This window comes from Hylobates moloch, unplaced genomic scaffold (genome assembly GCF_009828535.3).
Source record: "Hylobates moloch isolate HMO894 unplaced genomic scaffold, HMol_V3 SCAFFOLD_19, whole genome shotgun sequence".
Taxonomy (NCBI): domain Eukaryota; kingdom Metazoa; phylum Chordata; class Mammalia; order Primates; family Hylobatidae; genus Hylobates; species Hylobates moloch.
The window spans coordinates 58,957,472-58,979,879 of record NW_026652294.1 but is presented as its reverse complement, the minus strand read 5'-3'; the positions used below and the strand labels follow the sequence as shown (position 1 = coordinate 58,979,879).

The 22,408-nt window shown below is 40.6% G+C and overlaps 1 protein-coding gene across 5 annotated transcripts in view; it reads right to left on the bottom strand.

Annotated features, from left to right (window-relative positions):
• The window catches only part of SLC24A2 (solute carrier family 24 member 2), a 275,941-nt gene that overhangs the window by 51,086 nt on the left and 202,447 nt on the right, over nucleotides 1-22,408 (bottom strand). For 4 of the 5 annotated variants that reach the window (XM_058432002.1, XM_058432003.1, XM_058432004.1 and 1 more), the window contains exon 5: nucleotides 19,081-19,131. The exons of the other annotated variant lie outside the window; for it this stretch is intronic. In XM_058432002.1, coding sequence (XP_058287985.1) covers nucleotides 19,081-19,131 — 51 coding nt within the window. The remainder of the gene's footprint in view (nucleotides 1-19,080; nucleotides 19,132-22,408) is intronic. 5 annotated transcript variants of the gene reach the window in all.

The window sequence follows — 22,408 nt, the reverse complement described above, 5'->3', positions numbered from 1 at the left end:
AACATATATATATGATGGAATACTATGCAGCCATAAAAAGGAATGAATTAACAGCATTTGCAGTGACCTGAATGAGATTGGAGACTATTATTCTAAGTGATGTGACTCAGGAATGGAAAATCAAACATTGTATGTTCTCACTGATACGTGGGAGCTAAGCTATGAGGATGCAAAGGCATAAGAATAATACAATAGACTTTGGGGACTTGTGGGGAAGAGTGGGAGGGGGACAAGGGATAAAGGACTACAAATATGGTGCAGTGTACATATGGTTGATGGGTACACCAAAATCTCACAAATCACCACTAAACAACTTACTCATGTAACCAAATACCACCCGTACTCCAATAACTTATGGAAACATAAAAAAAGGTACTAGAAAAATGCCATTCTCAAAGTAATCATTTTAAACAGCTGTACCACAAGTGCGATGTTTCATTTCTTCATTATTGACATAATAGGTAAATGCATGCAATAAGCCAAAAAAAAAAAAAAAAAAGCAAGCAAAAGTGCAGAGATTAGGGAAACAGCACATTCCTCTTTTTTAAATCCTTTATTTTCTTCCTTGGGAATATTCAAGGTATAACAAAATTCTCATTTTAAACTGATTATTGCCTAGATTCAGATATAATGAGTGTCTAAAAACACCACAACCCCTACAGTTTTCCCACTATGTATTTTTTTGCTGGCTGTGTTCCCTAGCAGCATATTAACAGGGGATCTCTTTCTACTTTTTAATTTAGAACCAAACCAAACAAATACGTTTCTCCTGGAGAGCTTCTTTTCCTAGGATAAAGCATGGCAGATTGGCACCCACTGCCCGCCTCCATGGTTTGGAATCATGGCGTGTGGTCATAGTGATGACTTGTGTGACTGGCTAGGAGTGACAGCACCTGTAAACTAGAGTCAGATCAACGGACTCCAACGGTGAAAATGACACAAGCTGTGACCCTTTCTGCTCACGGCTCCATTAGTCACAAGCCTGGTCTCTTTGCCACAACAAAGGCAATCTCTAGGCCGTAAGTACCTTAGTCTAGGCAATGAATGTGCACCATTGAGTACACTCTCAAAAGAAGTAGGAAAGAAAATATTTCATGGAGAAAGGAGGTTGGTGTGTGGCTTGGGCTTCCTAAGGAGTGAGAAAGAAGGATGAGGTGATAGGCACGACTCCATCCATGAGGAATGTTGAAGGTCAGCATTAGAGTCACCACCCTGGAAGGTAGCTTGAATTTGGTTGTTTCTATTTAATTTCCAAGGGAAACTCTGGGAAGAAAAAGGGAAAAGAAAGAAATCCTGGAGACTAGGAAAAGGAGGTGGTAAAGAAGAACAAGAAAAGAAAGAAAAAAGAGAGAAAAAGAAATGCAAGGATGGAGGAGGCAGGCCAGGGGCTATGATTGCCTGAAGGTTGTCCAGGCTGTGTGGATGCAAGATACTTTCCTGGCTGCCAAATCTAGTCTTATTTGAGGACTAGATAAACAGACAATAAGAGTGAGCTTCAGTACTCTGCAGTCCTCAGCCTAAAGAGGAGTTACTTTTTGCAGAAGACAACTCCAAAAAGTCCCAAATCAACCACCCAGAAGAGGAAAAAAGGAGGTTCTGAAACTTTATTGGAGATGATGCTTCTACTAATAAAACCATCCCATCGTGGTCTCAGGGTTATTGTTTGAACTCAGAACATCCTGCCACTCTGAGAAATGTAGATGATCAATATTTGCTATGTTAAAATTATCTGTAAGATAATAATAAAGCAGGAAAGCATTCAGAAGCGGAAACAAATAGGTCCGTGGAAATAAAACCTAAAATAACCCAACTCAAATAATGTCCTAAAGTCATGAATCATAACAGAGAAAATACTGGATAGAAACCAGCTAATGACATATCACTTGTGGTTACAGGATCTTTTCAGAGTTTAGGTGTGTGCCAGAGAGAAATGATAATAAAAGGGACCCAAAAGCCTGGAAGGAGAGCCATGCCCTCTGTCAGGAAGCATCTTTCAGAACAGTGTTGGCCACTGGCACTCATGGGCTGGTTTTCTCCAAATCTCCAAGGAAAATCTAGGAGAACAGGGTAGGAGATAACCCTAGAATTGGAATTTTATAGGTTCTCAAATATCTTACAGGCCAGTGAGACTGCATGTTACTCTTTTCCCACTGCAGCAGCTCCTCAGGTTTTCTGCGCTATTGAACAGTAAGAGGGATTAGCCTTATTTGTGTCCTCTTGCTGCCTTAGGGGCAGCAAGCCAAAGCAGCAAGCCTGGTTGGGAGCTGTCTTCTCCAGAGACCTCTTCAACTTCTTCAACGTCCCTCCTAGATGATTCTTTGTTGCAACTAATATGACCTGGCAGCCATTCCACATCCTAAGTGCTGACAATGGCTGCTCCATAGGCTAGAAGGATTTTTCTCTTAAAGATTAGTTTCTAGAAAGGCAGCAGTTGAGGGCCCACCTTCAGAATGTGGCACACATGTGTAATCCTTCAGGGTGGTGGGGCAGAGCCTGACAAACCAGATTCGCTGATTCCAGCCCACTGGATACCCCTGAGATCGTCACGGGGCACCTTTTGAGAAATGCTATGAGGATGAGGCTAACAGGATATATGTGAGAATGAAGGACCTGGGGCAGAAGCCAGCAGAGAACCTGTGATTTTTGAAGTGATCCTCTCTGCCTTGGGGTAGGAAGACATGGCATTTTCAGGATCTGTTCATTCCCAAGTCACAAACTGTGAAGAACAGCAAACAGGGTGTGTGTGTCAGGACAGCACAGTTTCATGGTTAAATGGAGGTTAAATGGATGTGATTGAGAGGCAGGTAGATCTGAGTTCAAGCCCTAGCTCTCTCACTGTCTCTGCTGGGTGATTTTTGGTGAGTTTCTAAATATTTCTGTGCTGTAGTTTTCCCATCTGTTAAGTAGGGATTCTAGTGGTATTGGATGATCTGTTAAGCAGGGATTCCAGTGGTATTGGTAGAGTTACTAGTGACATACGACGTCCATACATGTCCTGTACTCACTTGGGGAAGAGGGGCTCATTTTCTGTCTGTCATCCAGGGAAGGGCTGAGCTGCAGGGGTCTTCTGTGAGAAAATATGTGTAAAGGGCTTATCACAATGTGTGGCATTGAAAGAACTCTGTAAGTAAGAGGGAAAAGAGAATCAAACAGAATCTAAGGGTGATGTGGTCCTGAGTTGCTGTAGGAGAATTGCTGCCATCCTCTCTTCTCTCAATCCACACAGGCCGAGCTGGAGAATCAGCCACATTCAGACCCAGGAGTTTAAGCATACAGGGCGTTGTTGGACTGGTGTTCAAGTTTCAGTGAATCCCCCAAAACTTGATTAGAAAAAGGATCATTTTAGATCTTTCTGCAGTTGAGAAGGTCAAGGTGATAGAGCTGGCTTTCTGGGCTTAAAAGTTGATACCTCTGCAATCTTAAAATGGGGACATGATGATCAGCTTTCCCCCATCACCTGCAGGGCCAAAATTCAGACCAAGGGACTACTGCTGCAGCAAAATGGATTTGCTCAAAAGAACCTCATGAAGCACCAGGTTCTTAACCCCTCTCCACCTCAGGTCCAGAATGAGTAAGATGGAGCTAAGAAGAGCATCCAGCTAAAACAGTCCTTGGAAGGTCCAATGGGTTAATACCCATTGCATGTTTCAATGGCCTCTGATAAACAGCAAGTGCTTAGGAACTGCTATTCAGAAAGGGTTGCTATCATTATGGAAGTGGATGACAGGAAATTCTTCTCTTAAATTACTGAAAATAAGATTGATATTTAAAATAGAATTGATGCCTAGTACCTGCAGGTGCGGACCTTGGTGGTAAAGGGATTGCTCAGATATTTCAGGCACAGATTCCAAATTGCCATAAAGGGTGGCATGGAGGAACGAATCTAAGAAATGATTGTGTAACATTGTGCCTGCCGAAAAAGAATTATGACATTTTTGAGTACTTTTCAAGGTGAGTGAAGGAGTTATTTTTAACATGTTTCAAGGCAACTTTAAAAAATATACTCTTTTGTGGTCTGAACCCTTAAAGTGTTGTATTTTTACATACCTACAGATATTTGTATAGTTAAAAATCTCAGAAATAGCAAACTGCTCAAATCGTGAGGCACCTACGTCAAAACCTAGTACATAATTTTAATATAGTTTAGCTTGGTCTGAAATTTGCAAAAGAGTACCAGCTGAGTGTCCTCAGAGGAGTGTATGTTGAGGGGGTGGTAGGGAAGTGCGGAAGTAAAAGATCCAAGCATAAGAGCCGAATGTGAATTTCGAAAAACAACCAGCAATCAAAATCCTTGACCAGATCATTCTGACATAAAACAGAAGCTTCATGCTGCATGGAAAAACAACGTTTGGAGGGTCTGTTCACTCAAAGGAAATGAATTTTGCTTCTCTTCTGCTGTTAATTAAAACGGCCCCTTGGAAATTCCCTCCCTCCCATCTTTCCCACCAAGTCTATAACAGGCAGGGTTACTGGGGTGGTGATCAGATTAACTTCCAGCTGCTACAGAACATTCTAAGCATCTGCAACACAGAAACAACGATGGGACAAAAGAGAGAAAAAGATGCAAAGAGACTGGCCACACACACCTCGGTGAACAGACCATGGCTTGAGAGAAGAAAGGAAAAAATAACACAGGAGGAAAAACTAGAAATCAGCCTTTTAAAATCTATTTTTGTGTTTTTGGTTCTGCCTTTCTGGTCTCTTTCTTTGAAGTTTATGGCTTGGTAGGTAGCTTAAAAAGCAAAAGTGCATCTGAACTTTCCTCCCATTTATTCCTTTCCTTTTTTTTTTTTTTTCTGGAAGCAGAGACTTAAGTTAGGCAGACAGGCCATCATCACTCTCAGAAGGCTTGCAACAGAACTGATGTGGCATCGTGAAGTTATCCTGGGCTCCCCTGTTTCTCTCACACCCCACATGCCATCTACCAGCAAATCTGGTGTCTCTATTTTTAGAAGTTTTCAGAATCTGACCACTTCTTCCTTCCACCCCTTTCCCACTCCCCGCTCCGCACACCCACCGAACCAGCACCAAGTCACACAGGAATAATTCTGCTGGTCCGAGTCTCCCCCTTCTACCCTTTCCTCTCCGCCCCGGCCAGTCTCATCCCAGCATCTTCAGTGATCAGTAAAACAGAACACGACACTTACTTCTCTGCAAAATCCTGCAGTGGGTCCCTAGGTCAAAGTGAAAGCCAGTCTTACTGATTCTGTCCAGTGAAGCTCACCCTGACTGCCCTGACCTGGTACGCTATCCCTCTCCTCTCTCACTGCTCCAGCCACGCTGGTCTCTTTGCTCTTTCTTGAAAACACTGTGCACCATCTCACCTCTGTGCCATGGCATTGTCTGGCCCCTCTACCTGGAGTATTCTTCCCCCAGAGATCCACATAACTTGTTCAAATGTCACCTCATTGAGGCTTGTCTGAGCAGCCTATTTAAATCTATAGCTTCTCTCTCCAGCATTTCTTATCCCAGGTTTATTTTCTCTAAAGTAGTTATCACCGTCTAATATACTATATCATTATGACTATAGATTATTTGGTGCTTTCCACTGGCAGCAGACAAGCTTCAAAAGGGCAAGGCTTTTCACTGGTTTTGTTCACTGGTATATCTCCAGTATCAGATTGGGTGCAACAAATCCTTGGGTTCATGGTTTCTAGGCAAGTAGATGAGGTTATGACTCTGTGATGTGCTTCCCGTCAGCCAATGACCCAGAGTAAATGTCTTTAGGACCTCCAAGCCCATGGCCCCAGTGGAACTGAGTGTTTAACTATGGGGCCCCAGAAACTTTCTAGAGGTAAGTAGGAGAAAAATGGGGTGTACCAGGTGTTTATACTCCAGTGGTGGAAGGCAGGGGAGACACATCAGTTGTCCCCCTCTGCACATCTCTAGGGTCAACAAGGTGCATGTGCAAAGGAGCCCTTTCCATAGCACAGAAGGTTAGGTGAACACCGTAAAGATCAGGGCAGGGAAAGCTGGGCCTTGGCTCCTCATTTTTTTTTTTTTTTTTATTAAGCTGCCCCTCATTCATCAAGGCCTAACTCAATGTCCAACCTGAAGGTTTCTCTGCACACACCCCTCTTTTCCAGGTAGAAACCCATCATTCTCATGGCACTTCGATTGTACATGTTACAGTCCTTATTTAAGCTTGCTACCCGCATGCCTGCTTTCCCCAGCAGAGAGCAGTCTTCTCCGGGAAAGGGATCTTCCCTCTGCCATCTTTAGTATCCCTCGACAAGTGTCCTATAATCATGCCTCACCCATCACAGGCCTACACTGTCTTGCAGTGAAGCTCTCACTATGATCAGCTCCTCTGGGAAGTCAAGCTTCCTTTCAAGTTAGTACAAGTCAGAAACTAAGACACTGCAAATAGTAAAAAACAAAAACAAACAAACAAACAAAACCCATGCTATGTACTGGGCTGTATTTGGTGAATAAGAGATCTGGCTGGTACCCTTGTAGAGTCCATAGCCTGAAGTGAGGAAGAGACTTCAGATTTGTGCTCTGATGGTAGAGGGCTTCTTAGGAGGGTATGGAGGCCCAGAAAATAATAGTGAAAGTTCCTCCACACAAGGTGCCACCTAGCAACTAGAAGAAACGAATCCTCTTTTATTCTACCAACTGTCTTACTGGAACAGTTAATTTACCTAATAGAGGCAGGCTTAATTTTTATTCTTAACAGCAAAATTTTAAAGAAATTTTTATTTCTTAAAAATAATAATTTCATCTTAAACAAAACCACCAAAAACAGAATTTTATTTATTCCAAAATCTGTTTTTGAAGTACAACCTCTAAATTATTTTTTTCTAATTTTTGTGAAGCATGATACAAACTACTTATTACAGGGCTACACTGATATTAGTAAAAATTAAATTACTCTTGTAATAAAGTATTTTGTAAAGTGTCTTTAGTAAATATTTTGTTAATGAACTACATAATAGAGATGATTAACAACATTTAATTATATTAGATTTACAGACACAATCATAGGAGTAGTTTCTGTAATTAATGAGAATATATACATAATTATATCTCAAGTGGTGACCAAACCCATTATACAATGAAATGAGGCAGCTGAATTTCCTTATTAAGAACTTTTTCTCCCCATTTATGTCTGCTTAGCATAAAAAAAGACTTTTTTTCCTCATTTCCTCTACACTCATTAATTGGAACTCTGAAAGTAACACCTGTCTTGTCTCTCTTATTTATGTATTCAATTATTTATTTACATAGTATAAATGTGTGCATATTTCTTTTATTCTGTGGGCCCATTATTTATTCAGTTAATTAAATTGTTTCAAACTTGACCGCTGGGATATTTTTCAGATTGGCTTCTGTGTTCAGTCAACAAGCTTTATCCTTTTCAAGGCATTTCTTTATTTTCTGGCATCACAAGATGTTTCAATATTATTTTGTATGTTTCCTGGTTCAGCACTTGGAAGTAATCACTTCTTCAGAAGCACTGACTCCTTTTATTGGAAAATGGTGTTTAGAAACCAGGATCTGAGAACTATGTGTGCTTATGACTACTAAGATGTCATTGCTCCTAGACTTTCTCAGTGGACAGAGCTAAGAAAGATATGCATGTATACTGAATCATGTATATCTATATCTATATTTATCTCTGTAGCTATAGCTGTCTTTATCTCTTTATGACTTTTGGGCTTTAATTGTAATAGAAGTAACTAATATATTTTTCTAGCAGCTTTGTGCTCCAGTTCCATTTAAACATTTGCTTCATTTGAGACCCATCCTGATGCAAAGGGTAAATGACAAATCTAGTGCTGTCTTTTCATATGGTTACCCACGTGTGCCCATTCAGGCTTTCTTTAATAATGTTCTATAAGAATGATCTTCGTGGCCACCCATAAAGGATGGATCAGCCCAAATGTGAATTGGTTCTACCATCTTTCCTAGCAGGGTCACCTTATCATTAGAAATATGAATGTGCTTTTGTAAGTGGTCTCCCGGTTTTCAATCGCATCTCCTGCATCCTCCTGATTTACTCTTCACAAGGCTTGGAATTCTCCACACTTCTTATTTGTCTTATTTCTTTTCAAGAAACTTAAGGAATTTGTCTTATTCCTTTTCAAGACTCTGCTTTAGGCATCTCATCCTTTTGGAAGCTTTCCTTGAGTCCCTCTCCCCCATGATAGCACCTGATACCTATCCTATCATGGCACTTGTCATAGAGCCTCAAAAGTGTTTTACTGACACTCTCCCCAACTAGCCTGTGGGGCTCTCAAGGATAAGGATGCTGTTCTCCATCTGTGCCCTCAATGCTCACTGCCTAGGCTGGTCCTCACGAGTGTTTGTGAATATAGCAACATTAATGCAAACAACAAAGAGGCTGTGGGTGTGAGAAAGTGCTCAGATTTTTCGCTATATGAAATGATATTCTGCGCTTACCTTCCTTTTTAGGGGTACAGAAAGAAGAAAAGCCCAGAAACGCATTGTGGGAAACTTGCCAGACTTTCTGCTTGATTAATGCTGTGGTTAACTTTCCAAAGACTAATAGCATTTATAATTAATGTTTATTTTAATATCTCCTCCATTTTTTATAAAAAGATAATCTAATTGAGTTCAGATGTAACTGGCATTTTACAAACCAAAAAAACTCCCAGCAGGTAAGAGACTGCAGAATATGATGTTTCAGGAAAAGGGCCAACTTACTGATCGTGGCTGATTCTGACAGTGCTTGGGAGCTGATGTTCTTTATCATTTTAGGTCACCTGCTTCATTGTTTTAGGAACTTAATCTTTTGAACATTTCAATCTCATATATACAGATACAAATGGCTCACACAAAGAAATTCTCAGAGGTTTGCCTGATTCTCAGATTTGGATTTCTGAGCCAGGTAGAGACCGCTAGACAGAAGCTTTAAATGTCTTCTTTTGTTCCCATCCCTGGAACTCTGGATGTCTAAGAGATAAACGAATGAAGAATCACTTTACTAAAAAGGCAGGCCACATATCCTAAGACCTGCCAGCATTTAACCCAACTACCTCCTAATGGGCATAAAAATTCTCTTCAGAGTTAGTTTGTCAAAGCCCGTATTTTGGGTATGTGTCTCTGCAAGTGGGTTGTGACATTATTCATTTGGGGAGAGTTTTGACCTGATTTACTGTATCTGGAAAATAGTAGGTGCTCAAGAAATATGTGTTGAAAGATTATGATGACCTATATATAAAAAACAGAATCAAACAAAATAATTCTTTCTTTTGAGGAACCTATATATTACCCAATCATTTATTTTATTGTAAAGTGGAAGATTTTATATTTGGCTAACATGTATTCAGTAGTTGCCCCTATTTTGTGAACTTATAGCATGTATTGTCCCCTAGATTTCATATATCTATGAATTTTCACTTAATCTGAGTTTAGTTTATATTTTAATTTTAGTCCTCAACTTTACATTGTAATCTGGTACCTGTAAATCTCATTTGAGACGTGGGTTAGCAGCAGAAGCGCTGGCACATGCTGAGAGTCCTTAACTAAAGGCTCAGAGGCCCATGACTAAAATGAGATGATTTGGTTTACTTCAGATCTAATCAAAAGAGAAACTCACCATGCCTAATTGAACATGCCAGCCTCCAAGTATAACAAATTCCCACCTTTTTTTTTTTTTAAAGAGCTTCATGGTTGGGGGGGAATCATATTATTAATTTATAATAACAGATTCAAGTTTGGCTGATGAAGGCAACTTAAATCTTCATGTCTAGAGATGTCAGTAACACACAAAAAGAAGCATCCACAATTTGCCTTCTGCTGCCATTTAACACCTTCTACATATGCAATGTGACAAAATCTGCCTTTCTTTGCCAAGTCCAATCTTTCTGCTTTTACTGCTGACAGTTTAGATCATGAAAATAAGATGCAATGAAGTTTGAAAAGCTGGATGTATTCTAATTAGAAGAATTCCTTGGTCCTGGTTTTCAGGAAGACTGTGGCTTTACCCACATAGCTGGTTTGGTCTTTCTAACAGACCTGATGCTGGTTACTAGCTGGTTAGCCTGGTTATGCACACAGACTAGCCTGCTGTCTTCCTAAGATCCAGCCCCAGGGAGATGCTTATAAGAATACATCTCTGAAGCAGTAATGTGGCTAGTACTGGTTCAATACAGTTTTTTTTTTTTCCAGATAAGGCACAGCCTTACAGATAATATCTATTCAAGTGCCCGGAAAAATCCTCTGGTTATGAAAGTTTGAACTGCATGAGTTAAGCCATAAACTTGGGATGAATGAAAGATAGCATGATATCGGAAATGGTGTCTGTGCACAGTACGGGCTCCCTGCTTTGGTAATTGCAAGGTAGAAAGTCAACTTGCAGTGTGCTTCTCAGACCTTCTGTAGGGATAGCAATGATCTTGAGGTATGAAGGGCACACACGGCAGTGGAAATTGGATATTCTGCATAGGAAATCGGCCTTGTCATTTAATTTAGAGAGATCAAATACCTCTACCATAATTGCACCCTGTATTTAACTCAACTTTGGTAAAAACTCAGGTTTCTAAAACAAGTAAATTAGAAGGTAGTTATATTACAAAGGCTTACGTGCTTTGTAATGAAGTCAATTTGAGTCTCTCTTCAAAGGACTTATTTAAATTTGCCATTTGAGGCCCCGCGTGGTGGCTCATGCCTGTAATCCTAGCACATTGGGAGGCTGAGGCAGGTGGATCACCTGAGGTCAAGGATTCAAGATGAGCCTGGTCAACACGGTGAAACCCCGTCTCTACTAAAAATACAAAAATTAGCCAGGCATGGTGGCACCTGCCTGTAATCCCAGCTACCTGGGAGGCTGAGGCAGATGAATTGCTGGAACCTGGGAGGCGGAGGTGGCAGTAAGCCGAAATCGCACTACTGCACTCCAGCCTGGGTGACAGAGTGAGACTCTTGTCTCTAAAAAAAAAAATTGCTGTCTGAGGCTCTCTCATTCATTGTTAGTGTGAGTGTAAATTGGTGCAATTCTTTTGGAGGGCAATTTGACAAATACCTTTCAAATTTTGAAATGTGTATACTCTTTGATATGGCATTTCTATCTTCAGAAATTTATTTTATATGTATATGTCTTCTACTCAGTAGAATTTGCTCAATGGCCAAAGAGGATACTCATGTAGCATTGTTGTAATAACTAAATAAATCAACAAGAGATGAAAATATCCTAAATATTCATCAACAGGGTACTGATTGAACCAACCATGGAACAGCCATGCAGTGAAATACTAAGTAGTTGTTAAAATGAATGAAGAAAGTCTAAATGTGCTGATGTGGAAAGAGCTCCAAGATATAATTAATAACAAAAGCCAGGTTAGAAAAGAAACTGACAAAAGTGGTCATCTCTAGGGAATAGATGGAATCTGGGGTAGGAAGGAGACTTACTCTTATTGTCTTTCCTTATGTAGTGTTTGTTTTTACTTATGTGTGCATGTAATGTTTTTATAACAAAAAATAGTTAAAATTAATCCATGATTTATGATTTCTACTGTGGTAAACGTTTGGATTTGTAACCAAAAGGGAATATATATTTTTTCATCATTTTAAAGGTCTATTTCACTTGTGTAATAGCACATTAGGAACTATCTAATGTACTATTTGCTATATTTAACCATATTAATAAAGACTTTGGATATGAACTAGATCAAATAATATACAAGCCTTTTATTTCAGATGCTGTGACCTAGGAACCTCCCTACCATAGTCTTGGTGGCAGCTTACTCAAAGTACAAGATCAAGTTTTCATAGGGTTTAAGTAGATTGCAGATCAATGTCTATCATTACACTTGATACAGAATCTTGAGCATGGCAAAAGAAGGGGCATCAAAGTATCCAGTATCTGAACACTCTTTGGGTGGAGGCTTCCCTGGCTTCTGTAGACAGAGACTCACTCCCTTCTGAGGCAGGCCATTCCATCTTTGGATACGTCTGTAGGAGAGGTCTTCCTATGCTGGGCTGAAATCTCTTTATCTGAATTGAGGAAGACTGATGTGCTTTCCCGACCAGCTAGACATAAGAGGGTCCCCAAAGCTCCCCTCTCCTGGAAAGACAGACCCTACTTTACCATTGCAAACTGCCCATGGCACCAATTTCAAGAAACAGGCTGTAGTAACAACTTCTAAAACATTTTCAAGTTGTTTCCTAACTACATGCTACATCTTCATTCACTTTAGCCGAGCTTCCAGGTCATTCATCAACATCCAGACTCTCATATCCAGACGGCCCTGAACGTCCCCAATCTGACTCAATCTCCCACTCCTGCCACCAGTAAATCTCCTAGATCCTTCACCTTTTTTTCCTGAAAATTCTCTTCGTCTTCTTGCTCCTACTGAAACTTGACTATTTCCTGAAGGCCCCTTTTCTCCTGTGGCCGTTGAAAAGTGGCAGGTGCCTGCTCCTCCAAACACTCTGCTCTCCATCCTGCCCTTCCTTGTTACTTCTAGCCCACTTTTCCTCCCTCGTCGGGAGCACAAACCAATAACTTCACTGCTTCTACCCACGCTGACTTCCTGGTCTCCCTCCATTCATTCCTAAAGCTTATTATTTTCCTCTCTGTCCTTACTTCTGTCCCCATCTGTGATGACTCTTTTAAGTGAGCCCTGCAACACCTGGCTCCTTACCTTAGTGCCTTCACCTACTCACTCCCAGCTCCCTTTGTCCTCATTCACCCACTCCTGTGGTAAGCCTATACCTCATTGCTAGCAATAACTGCACCACTTCCAAAACCCCAATTTGATATTAAGTTTTTGGCAAGTAAAAAAACCCCCAATTTGAAGCATCCCACTTTCTGTCCATTACTCTTTTTTCTCTTTCTACTACAATGGTTCTTTGATCTTACTGGTCAATTCACTGATGCTCTCACCTTTTCACTGCCCTTGTTTAACATATTCTTCACTCGGCTCCAGAGACACCATTCTATCCTGGTTTTCTTCCCACCTCAGTCTCCTTTGCTGGGCCTCCCCTTTTTTCCAAGACTCTAGACTTTGGAGTCCCCAGGGCTCAATTCTTGGCCTTCTCTATCAATTAGCTAGGTGTTATAGGCCACTTCTGTAGCTTTAAATAACATATATTTATGACCCCCAAATTTACATCTACAGCTCTGCCTGACCTCTATCCCATGCTCCACACTCCTGCACCCACCACTTTCTCAACATCTCCATTTGGATGTCTCCTAGGCATCTTAAATTTAACATGAGTGCTCAAGCCCCTCCTATAGCTTGCTCTATTCTCAGTCTTCTCCACCAACACACAGTTATATGAAAATGAGATTTCCCTGTTGAGAAGAGACTGCAAGTTGCCTATCCAATATCTATTCCATTTTCATTTCCTAATGACATAATGCCTAAATTATTAGGGACAGCAATTCACCCAGTTTAACAAACTACATTTCCAAATTGCCTTGAAACTAGGTAGTCATGCGACTGAGTTTTGACCAAATTTTACTGAGAGGGTCTTCAGGGAAAGCTCCTTAAAAAGAAGACAAAATATCTACAGAAAATCACTTTGACCCTTCCTCCTTCCAGGAATATAGATGTGATGGCCAGAGCTCCAGAGCCGCCGTCTTGGACCATGAGGTGCCCTTGAGGTTACAAATCATATACTAGGGTGGTGGAGCAGAAGGATGGAAGGAGCCTGGGTCTTGAATTATTGTGGAGCTGCTAGAGCTGCCATGTCTTGTCTGCTACTCGAATTCTTACACTTGAGAGAAAAATAAACTTCCATCTTATTTAAGTCACTGTTAATTTGGATTTTCTGCTATATATAGCTAAAGCTATTTTGCCTGATGTATCAGTGTGTATGACACAATCTCATCATTTCATGCAAGGATTAAAATGTCCTATGAAGGTCACAGATAACAAGAAGGACTTATTTTAAAATAACATTATTTAGTGGATATATCCTGGGCAATGAAAAACATTGCTGAATGGTATTCCAAAGCTTAATTTCTCTTTGAAAATAATTAGACTATTTCACTGCAACTAAGAACATCAAATGATTGGCTAGATGACGTGACCTTAAGATACTTTTGTTTCTTTGAAATAATGGGGGTTTTCAAAACAGCCACATGCCTAATTTAGGACCCCGTGATTCATGTAAGACATTATTAGTTTTTCAGCTTGGTAAAGGGGCAGTTGGTTGCCATGAAACAGTAGGCTTAATTTAATTATGGAAAAGGTCGTTATAATTTTTTTGCCCTTGATATCACAACTTTTCTACCGTTTTATCCCTTATACAAATGAACAAGGATTGACTTTTTAAATAGTGGTGAAATTATTTTTCTGGAAATGTCTTTGGTTAAATGGCAGAGAGTTTAGGACAATACAATGTAGACAGCTTTCCCCACATATTGCTTCATTGCAAGATATTAGTTGGGATATCTAACTACCTACCTACCTACCCACCTACCTACCTACCTATCTACCTATCTACCTATCTACCTACATGTCTCTGTGAAACGTTTACCTTTGAAGAGCAAATATTACTAATTCTATATACTGCCATTGGTGGAAAGGTCTTTTCTCCTTTTAATCCATCTGTCCCATCACACAAACTTACCTACTTTTGAACTAGCATTCTATATTATTATTCAGAATAATTTCAGGAAAAGAGCCACGTTCAATTTACTGAGAATTTTCCAGAGTGAGAATGGTATGAAATTTGGGTATCTGCAGATGAGAAACAAGCTATGCGTTATTAACTTTAAAAGTTGGAGATTGCTCTTCCAAAAATATGCAGTATCACTGTATGAGAAGATAAGGTGACTGCTGCCTGTGTAGGGGGAGCTGAAGTTACCAAAAGACATTTTTGTCCCTAAAACATCTTGTTACAGAGGCAAAGTCCCTGGGAGGAGTAAAGCTCACCAATTTATCACGTCTAGCAAAATGTCTCATTCAGAGAAGGTGTTCAGTTATTATTAAGCGAATGTGTTAGTACAGGTGGCAGGTAAGACAGGTTGTCATCTTGGGACACATGAACATGGCAGTGGAGACATCGCCTGCCAGGCGCAGTGCTGTGAGCTTTATGAATTCTGCCTGCCCTCACTTCCCAAGATAAGAAAGATGCCTTCCACTGGGCTGTTCTAGCACCTAGGGTCTACTCATCTCATGCCTGTGTCTCCCACAAGGTCATGAGTTCTTTAGGAGAACTGTCTTTAATCTCCTCCACTCTGCCCCCAATCCAGCACCTGGTACATACTGGCTATTGATGCACAAATGCATGAAAGAATGAATAAATAAGTAGATAAAATTTGGATTGGCTTGGGGTGGGGAGAGGAGGTTGGGTGTGGCCTCGGGAGCTGCTCCAGTGAGGTTCTAGAGCGCCTTAGTGCTGAGGGAGACAGGGGAGGCGGAAAGGGCTCGGAGGGTAAGGAGAAACTTTTCAAACGTCATGATTTTGTCTTGCATGTGAGAGTAAGTATATTGTTTTATTAAAATAACCTTTTCATGGCAAAGTGTTCATGTAGGGAGAAATGCTTTCTTCAATAGCTCATTGTTGTCCACACCATGATGACCTCATTCTTAGTCTATGGTATCCATCAAGCCTTTCTTCCCACTCCCTACGCTGTAGCCAATTCCATCTGCCCGTTCCACTCCCCATCTTGTACAAGCTGCAGTGGAGCCCAAAGGGTGGGGCTTTGGGGGGACACAGTGCTGAGTTCAGGGTCTGCATCACCACTTACCACCTCTGAGTCCTAGAACAAATTAGTCTGCCTCTCTGAGTCTTAGTTTCCTCATCTAATAAAATAATTCTTTGAGCCTTGGTTTTCTCTCTTCAATAAAATATACCTTTTGTGATCATTATGAGGATAGATGATATAGAATATATATAAGCCCACAGCACTGCACCCAGCAAGTGGGAGGTACCCAGTGAACGTTGGTGTGCATCTATCCCTTCATCCCTTTCTTAGCCTAGTAGGTCACCCTCCTTTCCTGATTTACCTCATATTTACTAATTCTTTAGGGCCCAGTTCAAAGATCGCCTTCTCCACAAAATCTCCTCCCATACCTCACCTGCCCAACTTCCATGGAAAGTAATCTTTCCTCCCCTGTAGTCTGTCATCTTCTGAACACCTGTGGTACTTACCACTTTCTTCCTGGTGTCTCAGTGATTGCCGTGTGTTATTTTTTCCCCCCAGTCTGTAAGATCTATGGGGTCAAATCGCCCACCCTTTACTCTTGTTTCCCCAAAGCACCTAGCAGAATAATTTGTACACAATAGGTGCTTAAAAATAATAAGCTGAATATATGTAGCACGATTCTCTATATTTAGAAATCATCTTTCAATTCTTCTTTGGATACAGGGTGGTATATATAATGCATCTTTCCATTTGGTCCACTTAGGGAAAAAACAAAACAAAACAAACAAAAAAAATGACCCAGGCTTCACTGCAAGTTGCTGACCTCACACAACAGAATTCCCTGGAAACAGTTATAAATAAGGACTTGTCACATGGGCAATCACAACAAAGCCCTGCTCAAAAGCTAGTCACAATTCTAAAATTGTGCAAATGCTTAAATGGAAGGGGTACTTCTCAAAGGCTAGCTAGTCCACAGTTATTGCCCCAAACATCTTTGTCTTTATTACACTTCCTTGAATTGTACAACATGAAAGTGACATAAATCACATATATTATTCTTATTTTCCAGTGGGAGGGGAGAGGCCTTTGAGAGTTTGAAGAGGCCATGCCTGGCTTCTACCAGATCTGAGGTTACTGAGCTGGCTTTGAGCCTTTTAGATGGAGTACCAGAATTAGGTTTAAGCCAGACTTGGCTTGTCATGGAGGTACTTGTCAAAGGATGTGACTTTAGGTGGCTGGATGGAGAGCTGCTGTTCCAAAATATTCTTTTTCTAGTACTTGAGAGGGATTGCTATGTATTTAGAAGATTTAAAAATCTTTCAGAGGTTCCTGTTCTAGGCGAAGGATTAACCTTAACCAGCCTTTCCACAAAGGTTCCACAAAGGTTCCGTATCAGAAAGTCTAGGAAACACTGTCTACTCCATCCCTCTTTACAGTTGATTATATGCTGCAGTACACAGCAGCCTATTGAAAACTCTGAGAAGTCACGTGATAAAGAGACTCATTAAACTTAACTCAGAAGCTCTCCCACTTATTTATGGAATCAATCATGCCTGTTTGCTTTTTCTTTTTTTCCTTGTTGTTGCAAAATTCCTAGTGACATCCTATGAAACCAGTATTTCACTTTTAAAATGCTGCCTTTGCAGTTATTACCTATCACTGTAATGGGGATACATTTTCAGCTAAGAATGGGACACAAAGGGATATGCGTGAGGGGATGGGAAAATCAAGAGAAGGATAAAGTATGTTGAGGGTGACCCAGGGAGGGCCCCCAAACACAATTTGACAGTTTTGCTCAGGGCCAGCCATGGTTCTCATTTCAGACATGATTTTGACTGTGTTTTCCTGCTTCCAAAGCCCAGTTGTTATCAAGTGATAGAATCAGATTGGAAGTAGAATTTGCATCTTCATCTTATCTTGAATTGTCTGGTGTAGGGAGGAAAGAAAGGGAACACTTGGACAACATTTGCTCAGATGGATGTGAGAAGAGGAAGGAAAGGAGAAGGGGATGGCAGGGAAACAAAGGTATGTAGGAGGTAGGACATTAATGATAGAAGGAAATGGACAGGATGGAGGAAAGAGAGAAAGTAAAGGGCTTGACAGGTCAAGCAGATGCTAACAAACTCTCCCTCCTAAGCCAACAATAAAATAATAACTGGGACAGGAGCCTTCCTTAAATGTATAAATAGCTCCTTCTATCCCCTTGGTAGCAGGTACTTATTCCTACATGTAGGGTTCTGCCATTGGACCTCTTGCTGCCCATGGGTCTGCATTTCCCCAAGCTGTTGGTAGGGCCCAGTATGAGATCCTAGTAGTGGTCTGCTGCTTTAGAAAATATGACGGTGGTTAATTTAAAGCACAAGGCTAGCAATAGAGAAGGCCCTAGGTGTTGTGCAAAAGCCACAGTGGAAAGGGGCTGGGAAGGGGCTTCCTCTTACCCGGGGTTGTCAGAGGTTTCACTTCTTGCATGCAAAGCAACTAGGAGATCTTTGGCAAGCTAAGGCAGCTTAGAATATTAGAAGCTGAAAGCAAGATATGCAACACATTTGGGAGTTTCTCTCTCATGCTGAAGAATAAAACGAACTGATTCCTCTACGAGGGTACCTTTCAATTTCTTGTCAGTATCCATGTAAAAGTCATGTAAAAACCTTAAATGTTTTTTATAACTTACAAATATTATATATTATTAAAAAGTCGCAGCATGTATGGGATGAAATAGGGGTTAAGGCAATAGGACAGCTCCCTTTACAAGAATTCAAAATCTTCACATTGCTGTTCCATGGCGAACCTACATCAGAAAAGAGATTCTTCCTGGGACAAGGCTATGTTCTGGGACAGTGCCTGGAATTCATTAATAAATACATTTTATATAAATCTCTACTCAGGGAAAATGGTTAAAATGATATGCCTATCCTCATGGAGTGGGAACCCTCATGTAGACAATGCTACTGGCTGGAATGGTGGACTAAGCATCTCAGAGTAACGCTCCTATCTGATACAATAGGGACTGCAGGGACCCAGGGCATGAGCCTACAGTCCTCCGCATCAGAATCAGGTGTCTAGCTGGTCCTGGGCATAGAAGTTACTTCAGATCTTTCATTCCTTTGCATAAATCAGAAAATCACCAGAACATATATCCCCCTGTGAAATAAAGGACATATTAAAAAATTATTGGATGAATGTTTCCATATGTTTTGTGAGCATGTGGGGGAAAGTACTGGTGCAGTGGGTATTTGTGTTTACATTACTGACACCATTTCTCTGAGTGTGTTACATAATTATGATGGTTTGAATTGTCTGAATGGAATAGCATGATTACCCATGGTATTGCACGTCTCCAATTCCAAATAAACACAATGGCAAAAACTAGACAAAAATGCAGAAAGAATAGTAAGTCACACAATGTCACTGAAGTCATGCAGAGAGGAAAAAAAAAGAATAAAAAATGGGCAAGCAACAGACACCATAAATGTAAAAAAAGCCAATGCATACAATTCTAAAATCATTCTTACCTTCTTCAGTCATTGTGTCATAATATTTTAGTTTTCCATATGATCCAAGTTCTACAACATCACAGTAAAAGACACAAAGATAAGGAACGAGCTATAATGCAAGAACTTTGTTTTTACACATTTTTAATTAATCAGATTCAGAGTTATACTGTCAAATTTTGCAATCGTAACTATATGGAGATGTGCAAACACGGGCCATGTGGCAGACAGCTTTCACGGCCCATTTTCAGAAATCACTTTAAATATATTATGCTTCTGGGGGTAGAGTGTGCCCTGCATTACAGAATAGGGCACAGTTATCTTAACATCCAATGAAACAGAGTATTTGGCAAAGATAACTTCACCCCAGGTCTACTGTAACCCTGTAATTTTTATAGAGACGACACTCCGAGAGAAAGGGACTGAACAAGGACAACGTCCAGGCTCATGGAAGCTTGCAGACACTGTGATTCCTTGCCACAGAACAGCAGTTCAAGAAGTTTATTTCACAGCTTTTCTCCAACAGAACCATTTCCTAGAGAAAAAGGATGGCTACCTAGGAAAATCTAACATGAAAAACCATGTTCTAAACTTCCCTTTCTCTTCTTCTGTTTTAGACAGACAACACAGAGTGCTCTGGGAGGAAAAAGGAGGCATGTTCCCAGGGAAGACCACCAGCTCAGATAGGTGACAGGGCAGCCACAGCTCCAAGACTAAGGCATTGGCAGCTGCTGTGTAAACAGCAGGAGGCAGGGCAAGGACCAGCAGCTCCTCCTCTGTGTACAGATCATCAGTGGACTCACCCTGTAATGGAAACCCCTGGCAGAATGTGAGCTGTTTTGAGTGAGCTGGTGGGGGTGGCAGCTGCAGTTGAGGGGAGAGAAGGAGTGGGATACACCATTTCTGTTTTCTTCAGTTTTAAAATAGCAACTTTTATCCTTGTTTGTCTGAAAATTCTAGATTGTTTTAAGCAATTTTGTGAGCAGGTTAAAAATATATTTTCTGGTCATAACACCACTCTCCCAATACACTTCAAGACATTAATTAGACTCAAGAGATAGTCCTGTAAGATTCTGCAGAATGCTCGCATGGCCCATTAACTGGGCCAGCTGCTGGGAATCCTCATATGAATAAACTTAAAATTGATGGGTTTTGTGTGCAAGATGAAGGATGTAGCTTAAAATGCAATAATAAATATTCTTGTATTTCATATTTATATGATACATCATTTACACATTTTTTCATGTGCCTAGATTTCTATCTAAAATTGTTTTAATACACCAGTACAAAATTATATCTTGGGGAAAAAAATCACATGTTTATGTTTCTACGAAGAGCTGCCTATTCTGGCTTTTCTTGGATACATTACAAAAGATGCAGGTGCTTCAAAAAGAAATTGAATTTTGCGTAAATTGAAAGAAAATTTTTTTCATGACTTCTGGGGACTGCCATCAGTGAAAAAAAAAATAGACATACATGTATATATATGTATATATATATTCTGGTATTTTAAGAACAGTATTATATATTTGACATTGCACAAGTTTGGAATTCTTAGATGACCTAAATACCTTCATAAATATAAAACACATAAATATAAAACATACGTTCATAGTGGCTTCACACATAATATATGTGTTTGTATGTGAGTAATCTTGGAGTAGATTAACAAATCATATCAGCCAACTAATTGTTTTGTGACCTCTCTTCCTTCCCTGAGGCGGAATAAGCAGCTGGCATTCTCTACCATTTGCTCAGCAAACAGAATGTGGGTGGCTCTGTGTTTGCAAAGTTGGATGTAAACTATATTCTACACAGTGACGATACACCATTGCATTTTTATGGATCCATTTTTGTAGACGCAAACCTCTGTATGCACACACTTATTTTCACATATCAATCCCAACTGTCAAATATCTGCTTGTGGCAGATGATATTATTTCTCACCTCATCTCTTGCAGAATCAGGTATAAATAAATACATTTATATTGTTTAATTATCATTTTATTTGTACATAGTTGGAATTGGAACTGTTCATATCGGACAAAGCTCACACATTCTCGACAACGTGGCAATGTCTAGATCGCTTCTTAGCTGCTTCCTTGGATATGATGAATGAGACTGAAGAACAAGAACTAGGCAGAACATAACAAAAATGAGGCTAATGATGGTGGAAGAGAAGGAAGAAGAGTAGCGAAAAGCTGAATAACAGCAGGTGTTGTGGCAACTCAAGGCGCAGTGAGGAAGCAGTGGAAGGGAATGGTATTTGCCCAAAGAGAACCCTGTTTACAGTTTACTGAAGAAAAGTCAGAAAATAATGGAGATGGAAACCAGCCTGCTAGAATACAGTCTTTAGCACTAACAGCAACAGGATGGTGAGATGGTAAACTCAGCAGCAGCATCCTAAGGAGGGTTGGGCAGCATCTCCAGGAGCCACAAGGCCCTCCTCCCTGAAGCAGGGACTCAGGAGGTGCAGAAAGAGAAATGACATGCGACTAGGACAAACAGCATGCATGCATAAACCAGAGCCCGTCATGCACTTGGCTGGGGTCCTACAGCCCATGATGCCTCCTAGAAAGTAGCCTTGCCCACTGCCTATTGATAGCCTGTGGCAAGACCTAGTCTTGCTGAGAGGACCCGGGAGGCACTCACCTGCACAGGAACGTGGCTTGCGACCAGCACACTCCCCATAATGAATAACCAAGGCACTTTGAACATAACTGGATTAGGATTCAAACTGGGGCTAATCCAAGGTTAATTTTTTGGGGGATAGGAGGAAAGAAGTAAGGGAGTTCAAGAGTCTATTACTTAACATCATCTAGCACTGTTCGCTGTATCAGTGAAGCAAGAGGCAGCTAGGATTGGAAGAGCCATACATCACCTGTGAATGTCATTCTGGGTACCACCTGGTGCCTCTTCTCTATAACATTTTTCTAAGAAGCCACACAGATGGAGAAGAAATTCCAGAACCCTGTGGTCGGTGTTTGAGATGAGCCTGTAATCCGATTGTAAATGCTGTCCATTACGAGAATCACAGTTGCTTTCATGCCACCGTGGTGGAGCCCATGTCACTGAGCTGTGATGATCCCATGACCAGTTTTCTCCCGTATGTATATTACTACCCCTCTAACTCTGTATCACACTAGCCAAAAGAGTGACTTTTTGTTTTGTTTTAAATTTTACTTTGGGGAGGAATGAAAGTTGCCCATAGATGTAACAATTCCCAGTTACCTCACAGGGACAGATCTCAATTATGGAAAATATGGTGAAAGTCCTGAAAGTTAGGTTACGATCACAGAGGGAGATGCCAATATAATTATGTAGGAATTATCATCCTCGAACAGTGAAC